Source organism: Populus euphratica, unplaced genomic scaffold (assembly GCF_000495115.2).
Source record: "Populus euphratica unplaced genomic scaffold, PopEup_1.0 scaffold166.1, whole genome shotgun sequence".
NCBI lineage: Eukaryota > Viridiplantae > Streptophyta > Magnoliopsida > Malpighiales > Salicaceae > Populus > Populus euphratica.
In genome coordinates, this window is record NW_011500054.1 from 71,350 (window position 1) to 88,563 (window position 17,214).

Consider the following 17,214-nt stretch of genomic DNA (forward strand, 5'->3'; position numbering starts at 1 on the left):
ATTTTAATTTCATTATCTTTCAATTTTTTTCATTTGTTAGATTTGATCTCTATTATTTTAATTTTAATTTTTTTTATTTGATAAAATTTATAAAATTAATTTTTTATTCAATTTCATTCTCGTTTAATTTTTTTATTTATAAAATTTGTTACTCATTATTTAAATAAGCTTGAAAAAAAATATTAATAAATTATTTTTTAACCTATTTTTCATAATATAACCAAATATTAGAAAATATTTTTCAACTTATTTTCCATGACACTATCAAATATTAAAAAAATAATTTATTTTTCAGGAATTCACTTTCCAACAAAATCACTTTTTACCTTTATCAAATCAAATTCTATATTTTTATTTAAATCATTTTGATCCTTTTTTTCAATCAAAGGTGATTTAACCCTCTTTATCCAACTTTATCACTAGTTAAATGGTAGCCAAAAACCATTGGAGATCTAGCATGGTTGACAAGCAACTCCGTATTATTAACATAAAAAAATAATTTTTTATTAATATATAATTTCAAAAATAGATGATTTACTTAAAACTCAATGAGAAATAAATAATTTTATGGAACAATAAAAGGGTATAAGGATTTATTTATTGTTAAGGTAAAAAAAATTTAAATTAAAAGCTAAATGAAGGTCACATGAAAGATGTCAAATTGACTTTTATTTAAGATAGAGTAGTTGATTGAGTATTTGAATTGATAAACGTGAAAACTAAAGGGACCATATGGTGATTCTTAGACATTAAGTTTGGTGTGCTGTTTTTAATGGTGTCCAATAGTCAGACAGATAAAAAAAAGAAAAAAGTAATGCTGTCATAGAAAGACAGCAGCAGGCGTCTGCTTCTTATTTTAATATAGTCAAACTATGGGCTTTGACTAGTATGAACTGATCACTGATTCGCACTTATCCGGCGGGTGTCGTTCTTGGCGGCAGTTGGCTGTGTTGCGTCGGGGCGGGCCAGTTATGGGGAAGATTTGAAACTTCGCCTGGCCTGTCAGTTTACTTGCTTGTTGTGGCCCATTTTTTTAATTTATTTTAAAATAATATTATTTATTTCTTCTAAAATAATATTATTTTAAATAAAAATAATATAAATTATTGATTCTCATGCCCCGAGAGCTAAGCAGGGTTATAGAACTATATTTACGAGGGCTTTATGCTTTTTCTAGGAGAAGTTAGAAGTAGAAATCTTCTAAAAAATAAAAATGTCAGTAGGATTGGATCATGGTGATATTTGTTGCTTTGGTTGCAGAAATAAGAGTTAGGTATCTAACCAAGGAGGGTGTGTATCACACATCCACAGTATCAAATTAAAGTTGAAGTTAATATGATGTGGGTGGATAATAAGAGTTAGATAGTTTTTAGCAATAAGTGGTGGATCTATCTTCAAAATAATGTTTGGCTACCATTCTTAGATTTAGTTTTTTTCAAAAAAAGGATGAGGACACTGAAGGTAAATGAAACAAGAAAAAAGATAAAAGAGATAAAAATAGAATTGTATCCGGTGGTAATAGTATACAAAATCAAATAATTATTTTTGTATGGTATTTAATTATGGTGGATAAAATAAAAATATATATAAAAAATATATATATATTACCTTTATTATGCATTATGCATTGTTGCCAAACTTAGATATTTTATAAAATAATTAGATATTATTTAAGTTTTTATTGAACGATAAGATTAATAATATTATAATAATTATCATTATAAAACTTAGACTGGCCCGATGAATTAACCTAAAACTTAGATAATCTAGGATCTAGATTGGTTCAAGTTTAAGAAAAAAATAAAAGAATGATTGACTTGGTCCAAAATCTGATCGATGATTGACTCGATCAACCTAAAATAAAACACGGGTCAAAAACTTGTTAGCTTATTTTTTGAAATTATTTGGGTCAAAACAAGATTACTTTGATTCTTTTTTTTTTTTTAAAAAAAAGGTTAATCCGCCCTCTCAACTCATAATTCGGGCCTTGCTACCTGGGTAATTCTTGAGTCATGTTTTAAAACAATAATAATAATTATTTTTATTCATACATTGACCCAAGTCAACCCTCCAAACCCATGACCCGAGCTTCACCCAGGGTTAACTCTCGATTTAGATTTTAAAATTATAATAACAACCATTTTATTTTTATATTGACTCGAGTTAACAATCAACCCTACTTGTGATATGAGCCTAACTCCGAGTTAACCCTCGAGTTGGGTTTTAAAATTATGATAATAACTATTCTTACCCTCATATCGACCCAGGTCAATAGTTAACATGACTCATTACCTAAGCCTTATATGTGTTTATGGCTAAGAATTGATAGGGTAATGGTTAAAAAAGAAATATTAGCTCACAGTTGGGCTATCCATGGCTTAAATAGAATTTTTTTTTCATTTTAAAAATAGAAATTTATGTAATGTAAGCTTAAAATAATTTTGTTTAAATTCTCTTACAATTCTAAAAAGGTTTTAATATTTTTTTAGGAAAAAAATTATTTGATTTGACAAATATATATGATGAGGTGACCTGTTTTTTTATAGATTTTAAAGCAAGAGGTTCAAGTAAAACTCAAGGTTTTGTTGAGAAAATAAATATTCTTGCTTTTTAGCATTTATTTTATCAATGAGAAAATAAATGTTCTTGCTTTTTAGCATTTATTTTATCAATATGAATAATCAAGAATAGTTTTGTTTGCAATGTCATGATTTTTATGAAACTTCTCTATTTTGAGAGCACTATTTATCACTTCAGTTTACTTGCTTGATTAAAAAGGATTTTTAAAGGCACATAATGAGGTTATGAATTTTGGTTATGAAAGAAAAGGATTTATAGTTTTAAAGAGTGTTTCAAGATTTTAAAAACTTAGAATCATTATCATTGTGTCTTTCTTTTCTTTGGTTCACCTATTTTGATTGCTTAAGTAGGGCATTTTTGTTTTGACCTTGACTTAATCATTTTTTTTCTTTTTATTTGGGCATGCTCTCCCCACATTTAGATTTTTTGAGCTCTTTGGATTTTTCATAGCATCTTCTCGGTTTTTAATTTTTGATTTTTTACTTCCCTCTAATATGAGGTGTGATCCTTATGATCAACTCTTAATCTTTAAAATTTTTATTTTTCTTCTATTATGGGTTATGATCCTAGTCAGAGTTTTCACAATAAAAAACATATTTAGGCTCAAATAAGGACCATAAGTGATATCTTTTTAAAATGTAAAGGGATAACAAAGATAACCTTTTATCATTTGAAGTACAAGTGGTTAAAATCGATGAGTTTTGTCATTATTTAGTGTAATTGTTTTAAAATTTTGCATAAAGACTTACATTTTTATAAATCGATAACTAGTAAATTGAACTACATGTGATTATGCATATAACTAAAATATGACCCAAAAGACATGGTAAAACCTTTTATGCATTTTTCATTTTTTATGTTTTAGTTCAAAATTATTTGGTCACCTCAAAAAAGAATTGCTTGAATAATACTTTTTTCACCTTACAAAAAGGTGTCTAAACATTGTTTTGAGAAAACATCAAATTATTTCTAAAACAAAAAATCAAAATCAATTTTTTAGAATTATTTTGGTAAAATGATTTTTTACAAAACTTATTTGGTCAAAATGTTTTGAATAGAGCTACAAGATCAATTATAAAAGTCGATTTTATGAGTTTTATAAGGGTAAAGATTGTCTTTTAGCATCTTGCATGGCACACTTGGGGGTTTGATCATTTCTATAATGAATAAAGATATCATTACTTTTTTCATAATAAAATATTTCTTGATTTCAATGCAAAAGTTAGACTATGAAAAGGTATAATCTTATTAAAAGATACGATTGAGTTTTGAAAACATCTGAAAATAAAACATGGTCTTGAAGACTTTGTTTACAAAGCTAAAATGAAAAAGACATGTTGGCTATAAGAATTTGGCTTCTCTTCTTTTCTTCAACACTTAAAGCTTTTATAGTCGATTCTTTTATCCCTTCACATTGTTCTTGAAGATTTTCTAACCTTTAAATACAATCCACTTAGCCTAAATAAGTTGAAAAAGTTTGTCCCTAAAAGAATGATAATTTTCAGTATTATACCTCATTAGTTTATCATAATATTCGAATGTTTGGTTAGGCTCATACCATTTCGAGTATAGAGGTCGAAATGGTTTTTACAACATTAAAATGATTTGTCCAATAATGACAAATATCTCAAACATTGTTTTTTAGGAAAAGAAAGATGGTAAGGCCTTTTTGTTCAGTTGTGGATTTCAATGAGGTTGTATATTGTTTTAACCAATTGTTAACTAATTTTGATGGGATGAGGCAAACATAAATGTTGATAACTAGATATAGGGTTCTGTTGCCTTAGCATCCACATATTGTTCCACTATTTCCTTTGTTAGTTTTGGTTAGATCACAACTGATAAACCTTATTGTCTTTTTTTTTTCTTTCTGTAGTAATTTTACTAGCTCTTATAACTATAACTCTCTTATCCACTTTCACTATATAAATGAACTACTGGGCTGAGGCACCTATCAAATATCAAAATAAGGGTTTTTAAAAGTATTAGAAAATAGTTGATTATTTCTTTTTCAAGTAGGGGTGGATTAACTTAAGCAGCCTTTTCTTTTAACCGTTGAGCATATTTTCAGACTGATTCGTGGCTTCTTTTCTCCAACACTAATAGATTAAATCTGTCTGAATCAATGTCCATGTTAAACTTGTATTGCTTAATGAAAGCATATGCAAGATACTTCTAGCTCTGAATTTACATGTTATCCGGCCTCGTGTATCAATATAATGCAACCTCACTCAAGCTATTTAGAAAAAAAGTGCATTGACAACTTTTCATCATGCATAATTTCAGTCATCTTATGACAATAAGATTTGAGATGAGTGGCAAGGCATTAAGTTCCAGTTTATTTTATGAACTTAGATACAAGTAAATTTTTTGGTATAACGATATTCAAAACTAGACATATCTTGATGGCTTAGATAAGATCATACAAGTCAACATCTTTAATAGCTTTTACTCTTGCTTTTGACATTACTATCTTATCATAGTTAACATCTTTGAAGTATTTTATCTTGTAGGATTTATTAAATTAGGCAAAGGTCACATGCTAATTAAATGGACCTTCACTAGATATGTTCTTGAGCGTTTGCTCGAGTAGGCTAGAGATACGGGCCATATTGATTTTTAAGGAGTCTGACTCCTTTTAAAAGTGAGCATCATGATGGGCATATTCCTCATCTTCCATATTTATTTGTTGAAGTTCAGTGTTGTAGATTTTATGAATTTGAACTTTGTAGTGACCTATATTTCAACCTGGCTATGACCACATGACATTTAACCCCAAAGCATAAATGCACATATGCTTATATGGATGCAAAAGTGTGTACATATACATCAAATATGGATTAACTTGTTTAAATAGCTAATCCATGACTTAATCTATTGAATACAAGCAGAACCCGTAATCTAATGAATATGAAGATATCTTTTTCAAGTCCTCATTTTAATTAAATTTTATACACATTGGAAAGTACAATAAAAAGATGGGTCTGAGCCTCTTAAAAAAAACAAGTGGTTCTTTTATGCGATAATTTTTCAGCCTTGGTTATTGGGCAATTCCCCCTAACTAGTTACATCATCTCATATTTTTGCTTGTATTAAGAAAAGGTCATGGAATTAGCTCAAAAAAAATCTAGTAGTGTTTCAGTTTTTTTTTTTTACCAAGTTTTCCTAAGGGTGGGTTCTTGTCGTTACATAAAAGGTAGACTTACTACTATAAAAAAAAGTCTATGATCTTCCTAATGACCACCTCTTATGAACATAATATATGGGTTTACAAGGAATAGTTGGGGCATAGTTTGACCACTATTATCAAGCAAATGGTCAACTCATAATTGGATGTTTCACGAATCTGAACCCCAATTAAAAATCATAAAGTAGACCAATACTCCCCCACCTAAACTATAATAGGGTTTATACTCTCAGAATTTTAAATACATGAAAGCATGAATCCATATTCGATGTACTTATATATGAGCAATATGTAAAAAAGAATTATGGTAAAATTAAATTACACAAACCAATAAAATAAACAAGACAACAAATAATTAAACAAATAATCAACAAAGCTTAGTTCAACCAGACAAGTTCTCAGTGAAGTCGTCATCTTATCATGGTGTACATGACATCGAATGGATGAACTGCCTCTTGGATTGAAAGGTTTGAGATTTAATCATAAAATTATGATTTTTAAAGGAGTTGTCACCTAATATCATAATCACAAGGAAACCTAATGATTTATAATAATGTAGGCAAAATGACTAGTTGTGCAAGGAAAAGACATATCACCTTTAATACACCTTACCTATGGTAAACAGTATTGTTGATTGATTGTTATTCTAAAGTATATGGTAAAAGGAAACATAAAGAAGGTTCTAGATAACAAAGTGGACAAAAAGGTATAAAAGGTTCTAGAATTGAAACTATATTATTGTCACTTTTGAATTGACTAATAGATGTTATAAAGAGCAAGAATTATTGTAGAGATAAGAAAGGGTATGGCATTAAAGAAATAATAAAAGACCTTCATTCTATATATGGAATTACCATATGTGATAACTTTCATTCATTTTCTTTAGAGCTCTTTTGTTTAAGGAGTAAGAGAGTAAAGATCATGATTTCAAGCTAAAATGACTACATATATATATGAGTGAAGCTTAAGGCATTAGAATCGAGATGATAGATTTTTTACTCTTTAGTTATAATTAAGTTATTTAGGATGTTTGTAATGGATGTTAATATTCAATGACTAAATTAAAACTTTAATTATAGTATCGTAATTTAGTATGATTGATGAATATTTATAGTATTATGATAATGTAATTGGATTATTTAAATAATAAATGTTAGTATTATTTTCATGTTGTTTATATTCTAACTTTAAAAGATGTATAGGAATTTGAGAACTTCCTCCTTTACTATTACTAATTTTTGTGGTTCTTAGCTAAGAATAGGGCTTAAGAGCTTTTACATGTATATGAATACTAGCATATAGGTTCAAGCAAGACAAATCAAATAGGTTAGCTTAGTTTTAAAAGTTGTTAACTTATTGGACTTGATGAGTACTACTAAAATATATATATATTTAATTCATTAGTTCATAAATATAAAAATATAAAATACACTATCTAGACTAATATATTAGTAAAAAATGAGTCCTTCGTAATAAAATTATTACCTAATTTAAATGTTAAGCCTTTTATTTTAAAAATGAAACAATACCTTTGATAAATGATTTTTTCATTTCTCATTGTATGGAAACTAAATGGTTTAATGCTTTATTCAAAGATAATTTTGAGGAAGATTATGATGATGTAATGAATCATATAGTTCATTATATTAATTATAATGATGGTAATTATAGCATTGGTGGTGGTGATTGGGATACAGATAATGGTGATGATAATGATAGAGACGATGATAGTGACGAGGATTATGAATTGTTTTGAAAGTGAGATCTTGATTATTATACACTAGCATTATGCTAATTACAGCTATCTCTATGTATTTATCTTAATTATGTGCATAAAAAATCTTGTATGATTTCATATGAAATAGGTACGAGATGGTTGAATGAAATCTTAAAAAGATATTGGAAACAATATCTCAATATATTTAAGATGGATGTAGCAATATTTCAAAGTTTGTGCTTTGATTTAGAATTAAAATATGGGTAAAAAACTTCAAGAATAATGAGTATTATTAAAAAGGTAGTCATGTTTCTTTATACACTAGCATTAGATATTTTAAATAGAAAAGTTCAAGAAAGATTTCAACAATTGAGCAAAAATATTAGTAAATATTTTAATGAAGTGATTAAAATAATGTCTTTACTCTTAATTGATATTGTAAAACCAAAAGAACTGAATTTAAAGACACTCCATAGAAAATTGAGATAACTTCAAGATATATGCCTATTTTCTAGGTTATATTAATATACTTTTGTATTAGTAATACTAAATATAAATTATTTGGATAATTTTGTTCAATAATTTATAAACTTGTCTTTTTTACATTTGATGTAAAACTACATAAGAGTAATTAAATTTCATTTATCAATAGAAAAAGTACATCAACTTAAAACATAATGACTGCATATAGTATTGACATGCAATTTAACTTTATTCAGGAATGATGGAAAGATAGTGCACATTATATATTTTTCTAGAGACATTGACAATCTATAGATAAAATTTTTAAAACCACTTGAAGGTAATTTGATAAGAAAATGTCATGTTATTATTACTATTTTTCTAAATAACCTTTTTTTTGTCTAATAACTTATAAATTTATTATTTATTTTCATAGAAAAATATTATTTGGTAGATGTTTAATATCCAAATGATTATGGATTTTTAAATTAGTATAAAGGTAAAATATATTATATGTCATATTTTGAATGTGGAGAAAACAAAAGAAGTCGAGAAGAAGCATTTAATCGTGATATATAATGTAATTGAATATACTTTTAAAGTGTGCAAAAAAAGATAAAACTTTTTGCAAAATATGCTCACTTATCTTTGTAAAACACAAGTTCAAGTTATAATTATATTAATGGCTCTACATAATTACATTAAAATAAAGACTTAAGATGATAATACATTTGCAGAATTTGACAACATCCATATTTTTTTTTCTAATTAGATTTTAACCAATGTCATATCACATTTACAAAATCATGCAAACCATTAATAATCTTGAATGGATGATGTACCTGATAAGATTACAACTAGTTTAATAAAATAATAAAATTAGTTTATATTTCAGGACATGTATAAATAATAATGATGCTTATATTTATAATTTGACCAACTTTGCAATTGGTACATTTATTATTAATATTTTCTTTAAAAAAACTAAGACTTTAATGTTATTTTGCTATATTTCTTATGTATTAATAACTACATATTTTCTTATATAAGTTGAAGTTATGGAATTATTACATGTTTATTTTGGTTATTTTATTATTAACAACAATTTTAAATAAACATATATTTTAATCAAACTATAACAACTAAAAGTGTTCTTTTCAAACCAATTTTTTTCAAAATACAACTACAAATGCTACATTAGATAGATTTATGGATCACAAAGAACAAGTTCGAATGTGTTAATCAATTTTTTTTATATAAAAAATAACCATAACTTTCGATTCAGTTTTTTAATCAAAATAAAATTTTATTGAAACATTTTACATGCCCTCTTCCTTTTAAAAAGCAGTTTAGAGTAACTAGCTTACGTCATTTCCATGTTTAAATTAAGTTCATAAGATGCTTATTTTTTATTTTCTTAATTATTTTCATTTTTGTTTCTAGTTAGGTTAAGTTTAGTTTTTCTAAAGCAATCGAGAGCAAGATATAATAGAGTTTATTACAAGTCAAAACCCTTAAATACAACACTCTAACTATGGAGAGACACCCAAAATACTTAATTTTTATTAATTGTAGTCTTACTTATCAAAACTTTATTACAACCCTTTATATAGAAAAAAAATTTAAAATGCTAGTAATACTAAATAAAAAACTATTCTCTTCAAAAATTTAAAATGCTAATAATACTAAATAAAAAACTATTCTCTTCAAATAGAAAAACTATAATAATATAAAATAAAAAAATCATAAACAAAAAAATAAAAAATAAAAATAATTAAAAAAATATTTATTTTTCCAAAAAAGTTCCTCCAGCATGAATTTAATGGCTACCAACTTCACCTTCACCCTCTCTAAAACCTTTTCATACTAAAAAAACATTTTTATCTACTTTTGTAACTAATCTATAAACTTCTTTGTTTATAAGGTTCTACGAATTTAGAAAATCTTATAAGAAACACACTCATCTTGATTAAGAGTTTATTTTCTTTACTCCCACCTTCAAAATAAATATATATGATACTCATCTTGATTAAAAGTTTATTTTCTTTACTCCCACCTTCAAAACCAGTTCTCAAAGTTGGCCAAAGATTCATAATATCTTTCAAGATTTTCACTTGTGCTAATTTTTAAGTTAATTATATAACTTGTCTCTTTATATTTTCTATCACTAGTTCTTGAAAGTTTCTTTTTTTAAGAAAAAACTCTTAATCATATATTGCATGGTCATATTATATTTTGTGTCTTATTCCAGACATAGTTATTCCATTGGAAAACATTAACTATTAGAAATTGTTAAGTTTTGATATCAACTTATATATCTCTAATATTAACTGACATATTCTAAAGGATAATAAAGTTTGTCACAAGTTAAATTCCTTAAAAATCAAAAACATTATAATTATCAGTAAATATCTAAAATATTTAATTTTTATTCATCAAAGTTGCATTTACCAAAAGAATTTTATAGTCCTTTGTATATAATAAACTGAAAACTATATTGATGCTTAATAGAAAAAATAGAAAACAATTCTAAAAATAAATAAATAAAATATTTATTTTTTCAAAAAAACTTCCCCATCATCATAAATTTAATAAATTCTTTGTACATTATACTCTAAGATTTTTTACATTGAAAAGTCTAGGAAGATAGCATAACTTCTTAACAAATATGCCATTGTTTAGTTAAAACTAATTATTTATTCTATGTTTTGTTGTGGGTTAAATAATATTTTTTAGCAACTAAAAAAAACGTGTAAGCTTTTTAAATATTTTTTAAATTTTAATTATAAATAAAAAGACATATGCATTCATTTAATTAAATATATCAGGAATCATTTGAGCCAATAAATACAAAAAATAATATGTTAACACGTTTATTGAACTCTTCTCACTATAGGTAAAATAATTTTTTTTAACGCAAAAAAATTAATATATAAGTGTTATTAATAAATTTTTTAACATTGATTAAAAATATAACCGTGAATAAATAAATATATACTTATATATAATAAAATATAACAAAGATCATATTCAATAATAAAAACATAAAAGATCTCAAGTTAATTTTTAATATAGCAAAAAAATAAAACAAGGTTGCAATTGCTATAATAAAACATCATTTTCTTAGTATTTGTATAATAAGTTTTTTTAAAAAAAGTGTAGTGAAAAAAATTTAAAAAAATACAAAAGAATAAAGATAATAAAAAAAAGAATGGTATAAATAGGTTAAAGATATATTAATAAATATTCAAAGTATAAAAAATAAAAAATAATGTTTTTTTAAAGAAAGTGTAAAAAAAAGAGGAAAAACTAAAAAAATATTATAAAAAATAAAGGTATGAAAAATAGTGATAAATAAATAAAATATAAAATGATAAAAATATCAAGTATAAAGAGAAAAAAAATATAAAAAAACTTTTTTTCTAAATTATTTTTTTTAAAACCAAAAAATTATAATTTTAGCTCGTCACAATAAAAGAAAATAGTAAAATTTATAATTGTATAATTTCTCCATGAAAATAGCATAACTCCTTAACGATAATGCCATTGTTTAGTTAAAATAATTATGTATTCTTAACAGGGGTTTTATCAAATAAATAACAATCTCCCAATTTAGCTCCTATATTTATCCTATATTTATGTAAATTCAATAAACAAACTCTTATTAAAAAAAAAAGCCTTCATAAACTTCACTACCTCCATATCCATCACATTTCATCAATTCATCAACTTTACGAGCTACAAAGTCGTCACAATTTGTCTACATTTGAGTAACTGGGCAATTTGTTTTTAATAGATAATGTATCCAATTGAAAATATAATTGTTTAGATATCAAGTTGGAAATTATGTTATAATTAGAGGACAAATATGTTCTTTTTCTAAAGAATCGTATCGTTGAACAACCAGTGACTGGCAGGTGGAAAACTAGGTTCCCTTAACGATCCCTTCTCTATGGTCCTTTTTCACTCTTGCTGACATCTTTCCCTTCTAGCAAAACAAGAACAAAAGGCTATTTTATGATAATTTAACCTCAAAAAAGCAAACTACACATCAGCAGAAGTAGAAAAACATTCAACGAACACTTGTAACTTTTACATTCGTCTGTCTTTGCAGATGCTGGATTGGTCAACTACAAACATCATCATCATCAAAACAAGAACATCATCAAGACCGTTACATTATTGTATTTAGAGAAACCCAGATTGGATTTCTCATTGTTTTAATAGAATTATCATCCCTTTTTCATTTTGTTTTCTCATCCATGTATATATGTATGTATGTGTATGTATACGTGTAGATGTACTCAAGCAATCTATTGGGGTTTATACTGGCAATGGTTTCCAGTGCCTTTATAGGCTCTAGTTTTATAATCAAGAAGAAGGGCCTTAGAAAAGCCGGTGTTAGTGGTCCTCGAGCAAGTAAATCAAGTTTTTTTTTTTTTTTTTTTTTTTTTTTGTGAAATGGATTTTGGTTTTGTGTTGAGTTTGTAATGTGATTGAATTTGATTTTGGTTGTTTAAGGTTCTGGAGGCTATGGTTATTTGTTGGAGCCACTATGGTGGATAGGCATGATTACTAGTAAGTTACATTTTTTTATACTGCTTTTTGCTGCTGTTGTTATTGTTGTGGTCGTGGCTATTCAATTCACAGTCTTTATTTAGAAAGGATTGGATTTAGGGCATTTTTTGTGGGAGTTGACCCAATTAGGCTTTCTGAATTTAGGTGGAATTTGTTTGAGGAATGAATGTTCTTGTATGCTTAGGTTTGATGTATCTTGATCTGATTGATGTTTTTTTGGGGGAAATTGACAGTGATTGTCGGAGAGATTTCCAATTTTGTAGCATACATTTATGCTCCTGCTGTTCTTGTGACACCACTTGGTGCCTTGAGTATCATTGTTAGGTAAGGTTTATTTGTAGTTCAATTAGGATCTGTTGTTGTTTTTACTATAAAGCAACAGTTGCATGATTAGTGTGTCTGATTATGTTTGTGCAAACATGGGCAGTGCTGTATTAGCCCATTTCTTGTTGAAGGAGAAGCTGCAAAAAATGGGGGCGTTGGGTTGTCTTCTATGTATTGTTGGTTCTACTGTGATTGTTTTACATGCACCTGAAGAACGGTCCATCAATTCAGTAGAAGAAATCTGGGAATTAGCTATTCAGCCAGGTAGTCCGTCTTCCTTATAAGTGCTAATTTCTTGTTTCTACCTTTCCTCCCAATCAATTTGATGTGATTTTTTTTTCTTTTCCAGCATTTCTCTTGTATACAGCCTCCGTGGTAGCTATAGCATTGGTGCTGATTTTGTATTTTTCTCCACGCTATGGCCAAACCAACATTTTGGTGTATATAGGAATTTGCTCTGTAATTGGATCATTGACTGTAAGTTTCTTGTAGGCCTCTTGCTAAATGTTTACCAAGATTAAACAAATTTAACACCTTTGGTTTATGCATATGTGGTCTAGGAGCTTTGAAACTATAATCATAATTGAACATTTTGCATGTATTCCTATAATAATAACTACATGTTGTCTTGTCTTGCAGGTTATGAGTATAAAAGCCATTGGCATTGCAATAAAATTAACGCTAGAGGGCACAAACCAAGCCAAATACTTCCAAACGTGGATTTTTGCAATGGTTGCAATTACTTGCATCATCACTCAATTAAATTATCTAAACATGGTTAGTATCTTAATTTGCAGCTCTAGCACAATGTAGTTTATCTGAATGGTTATATATTTTTGACATGTAGTGCTACATGCTGGTAAGGTGGTGATATTTAACCATTTTCCCTGTGACAAACATACTTATGCTAATGAAGACTGAATTACTTTACTACTCTAGAAGGAGTTGCTTCCCTATCTTCTTACTGATAATTGAATGCATCTATGGCCTTCCTGAGACTAGGACTATCACCATTGCCTCTAAGCCATTAGTTGTGCATGTTTTTAGGATCTAGGTGGGGGTGTTCACAGACATGCTGATCTTGAGGGATCTGATATCCATAAAGATTTAAAATGATTTAGTACCTGTGACTTTGTAGTCTTACCTAGGACCTACATAGCTATAACCAGAACTATTAGTGTATATTATTTAAGGGACCTAAAAACATCATTTAATTGAGGATGAATATGCTTACAAATCTGTCAAAAATTAGGAATGCATAGCAGATTCTGTCTTCTTACAATCTTATACATAAAAGAATTGTTTTTATTTCTTAACTTGCACTAACGTAGCAGTGCTTTTTTGCATGGAATGAAGCTGACTGGACCCTTAGGCGTGGACAATGTGTTTTTAATATACACATAACATTTAATTTTAACAAATTCAACCACTTTGTGCAACATTTCAACCAATATTTATTATGCACTACAACTAGTACACTTCTAGGCGGATATTTTCTTTCCATGACGATCTTGGAACCTCAATTTATCTCCACCATAGATCTCCCATGATACACCTGCAAGAATTCAATCTAGATAAATGTGAGGTCTCGTTGAGAATGTGTAGGTGATAGGGTCATAGAACAGCAGATGCACATTAGCACTGTGAATGGAGGTGTTTTTTTTCTTTTTTACTTTTAATTCCCTCATCTTAAAAGTTTGTGGTTATTTGATGACAAGTGCTGAATAAACTTGGAAAATCTGTGACAATGGATCCATTAGAAGACAATTCTCTCTCCCTATTCTTCTTGTGCATTTTGGAAGATTCCAAGTCTCCTCCAAATTTAGAGTCAAGATGTTGCATTGCCTTGATGTGATTCAGGTTCAATACAAGCTGTTTCCTAATAATGTGGTGTGGTTGCAGGCATTAGATACATTCAACACAGCAGTTGTTTCTCCCATTTACTATGCTGGGTTTACTTCCTTTACAATTCTTGCCAGTGCAATAATGTTTAAGGTATTGTTATGTGCACATGCACATGGGAAGATAGAGAGAGTGCACGCACTCTGTGGCTATGTTTTTTTTGTTTTTTTGCATGTGCGTGTGTTTGGGGGGTGGGTAAAGAACATTTCTAACTCTTCCCATGTCTTCTCTGAAGGATTATTCTGGTCAAAGTGCAAGCAGCATTGCATCTGAACTTTGTGGGTTTCTTACCGTGTTATCTGGTACTGCTGTATTGCATAGCACGAGAGAGCCAGATCCACCAACCCTACCAGGTAGATTTCTTTTGTACTTAGGTTGGTGACTCTTGCTATATATTGAAATTGTGACTTAAATGTTTGATTGCTGAGTGTCTCATGTTTGCAAAATGTTCGAGCCTTAATGCACATGCATCTCATTACTTTTCTAATTAAAAAAAAATCATATTTAAGTAGTAAGAATCATAATTCTGAAAATCTAAATCATTAATGTTCATTTTTTAGAGACAAACATATAGAAAGGAATAAGTTATTAGGAGTAACTGGTAAGGTTTTTCAGTATGATGAATTAGGTAAAGAGAACCAGTGAGGTGATAGAAAATTAGTTGGCTGAGTGTGGGGAGAAAGTCACTCACTGTGTTTATAAGTTGCCAGAGTTTGTAATGAGGACATTGAAGAAAGGAGAAAGGAACATGCAAAAACATTTGTAGGTAGGTGCAGTATATTAGAGGGTAACTAGAAAAGGTTTGAATATTGGTTTGAGGTTCTTGAACAATTTTGAAATGATTTTGTAGAAACTCTTTAGATTATTGCAACTGGCCTGAGATGTTAGCTTCATTGCGGAAGAGACAATCAAGTGTTTTAGGGAGAATAAGCCTCTTTTATGGATGGGAATGCTTCGAAAATCATGAATCAATCACAGGATTTGACTGGCATGAATCTGAAAATAAAGGGAAATTGAAATAAATAAAAACAAAGTGCTATGTAAAGATTGTAGAAAAGAGAAGGTACCGTTCAGGTAGATTACTTTGTTTTTGAAAAATATGAGTTGATCTCTAGCACTACTGGTCATGTTTATCGTCGCAATTGCTATTGTATTCTGCTGAAATGCCCTTATGAGGCAGGGTTTGGCTAGTTTATTGTTAGAAATAGTGATTTGGGTAGATTATTAACTATAAGGGTGTAATGTTTTACACATTAACAGAATCATGTTTCCACACCTCTAACAGTGCTGATGTGATCTAATTTTATTTTGCTGGAACATGTGAGCTCTAGCTGATTATGAACAGTAGGCTCTACCTTTATGTGTTTTTAATTTTTCATACTAGGGATGAGATTCAAGTTCCTTTAGGATGGTACCTTTTTTTCACCTCATTGTAATATCAGTAACTGCATGGATACCTTTTGATCATGCTATTATGTTAAAAACAAGTGCTACATAGATTTTAGTTTCTAGGGTAGCAGAGCCTTATTTTTTTAAAAAAAGTAGTGCATTTATAAAACCGAACATGCAGATCTTTATACACCATTGTCTCCAAAAGTTTCATGGTACATCCAAGGCAATGGAGAACATTGGAAACAGAAGGATGAAGATGGGTCACCTCCTGATTTCATCACAATTCTCCGACAAGACCATTTCAAGTGAGAGATAATATACTTGAGGTGCTACAGTTTTCAACTTGGTCATGATGCCTAAGGCCCTAAGCAGAACAGCTCGAGTGTCTATTGCTTTTGCGGGTGAAAACCATGTGGTAAAGTGTTTTTTGTTAGGGAATACTTTGTTCTTTCCCCCCTTCAAAGATGGTAATAACAATTTTATCTTGCGGTCTTGTGCCCAAGTTGTTAGTAGTGGTCTCTCACCTTATTTTGATTTTCACTTTTTTGTTCTCTTTTTCAACGTGTAGCAATATTTGATTTCATTCTTCAAACCATGTCCAATCTCATTGTGTAGGCTTCAGACTGAGCTGGTAGTCTAATTTATTTGATTTTATATGTTAAGTATTGGTAAATTCATCTCTTCGGTTGTGCTGAAATTGATTATTTTTCCTTGCTCTCATATTCAAAATTTGCTCCGGGAGAGCACCCAGAGGAAGAAAAATCAGCTGCCATCAACTCTAGGCGGATCGGAGTCGGTCTTGGATTGGATTTCTTTTCTGCTGGATTAGTGTCGTAGCTTCTTACTTGCCTTTTACATAGATAAAGCTTGATATTTGATTAATTTTTTTGTGTTGAGGAGATCCAAGTCACCTCTACCAAGGATATGTTTGCCATCTGCAATACTTCCATGCTCTACCTGTAAAATGAAGGGTCGTTTCGTGAAGAACCACTAAACAATAAACATTGCAGTAAGGGTCTCTAATTCTTGCTCTACCTGTAAAACCAACAGGTCCAGCTCTGCATGTTCTTTA

At 28.7% G+C, this 17,214-nt stretch overlaps 1 protein-coding gene across 1 annotated transcript; it reads left to right on the forward strand.

The window, feature by feature from the left end:
- The first annotated feature begins 11,870 nt into the window (after positions 1 to 11,870).
- LOC105107771 (probable magnesium transporter NIPA6) lies at positions 11,871 to 16,839 on the forward strand. Its single transcript, XM_011001810.1, has 9 exons — positions 11,871 to 12,365; positions 12,468 to 12,524; positions 12,758 to 12,848; positions 12,952 to 13,112; positions 13,198 to 13,325; positions 13,488 to 13,625; positions 14,751 to 14,843; positions 14,986 to 15,103; positions 16,321 to 16,839. The coding sequence occupies exons 1-9, from the start codon at positions 12,245 to 12,247 to the stop codon at positions 16,449 to 16,451; spliced, it is 1,038 nt and encodes a 345-aa protein (XP_011000112.1). The 5' UTR covers positions 11,871 to 12,244; the 3' UTR covers positions 16,452 to 16,839.
- The last annotated feature ends 375 nt before the right edge of the window (positions 16,840 to 17,214 follow it).

Excerpts from the sequence above, each read along its gene's own strand:
- LOC105107771 (XM_011001810.1), top strand. The coding sequence starts at position 12,245 with ATGTACTCAAGCAATCTATTGGGGTTTATACTGGCAATGGTTTCCAGT. Across the intron at positions 12,525-12,757 it reads GTGGATAGGCATGATTACTA|TGATTGTCGGAGAGATTTCC; the intron begins GTAAGTTACATT and ends GGAAATTGACAG. Across the intron at positions 14,844-14,985 it reads CCAGTGCAATAATGTTTAAG|GATTATTCTGGTCAAAGTGC; the intron begins GTATTGTTATGT and ends TCTTCTCTGAAG.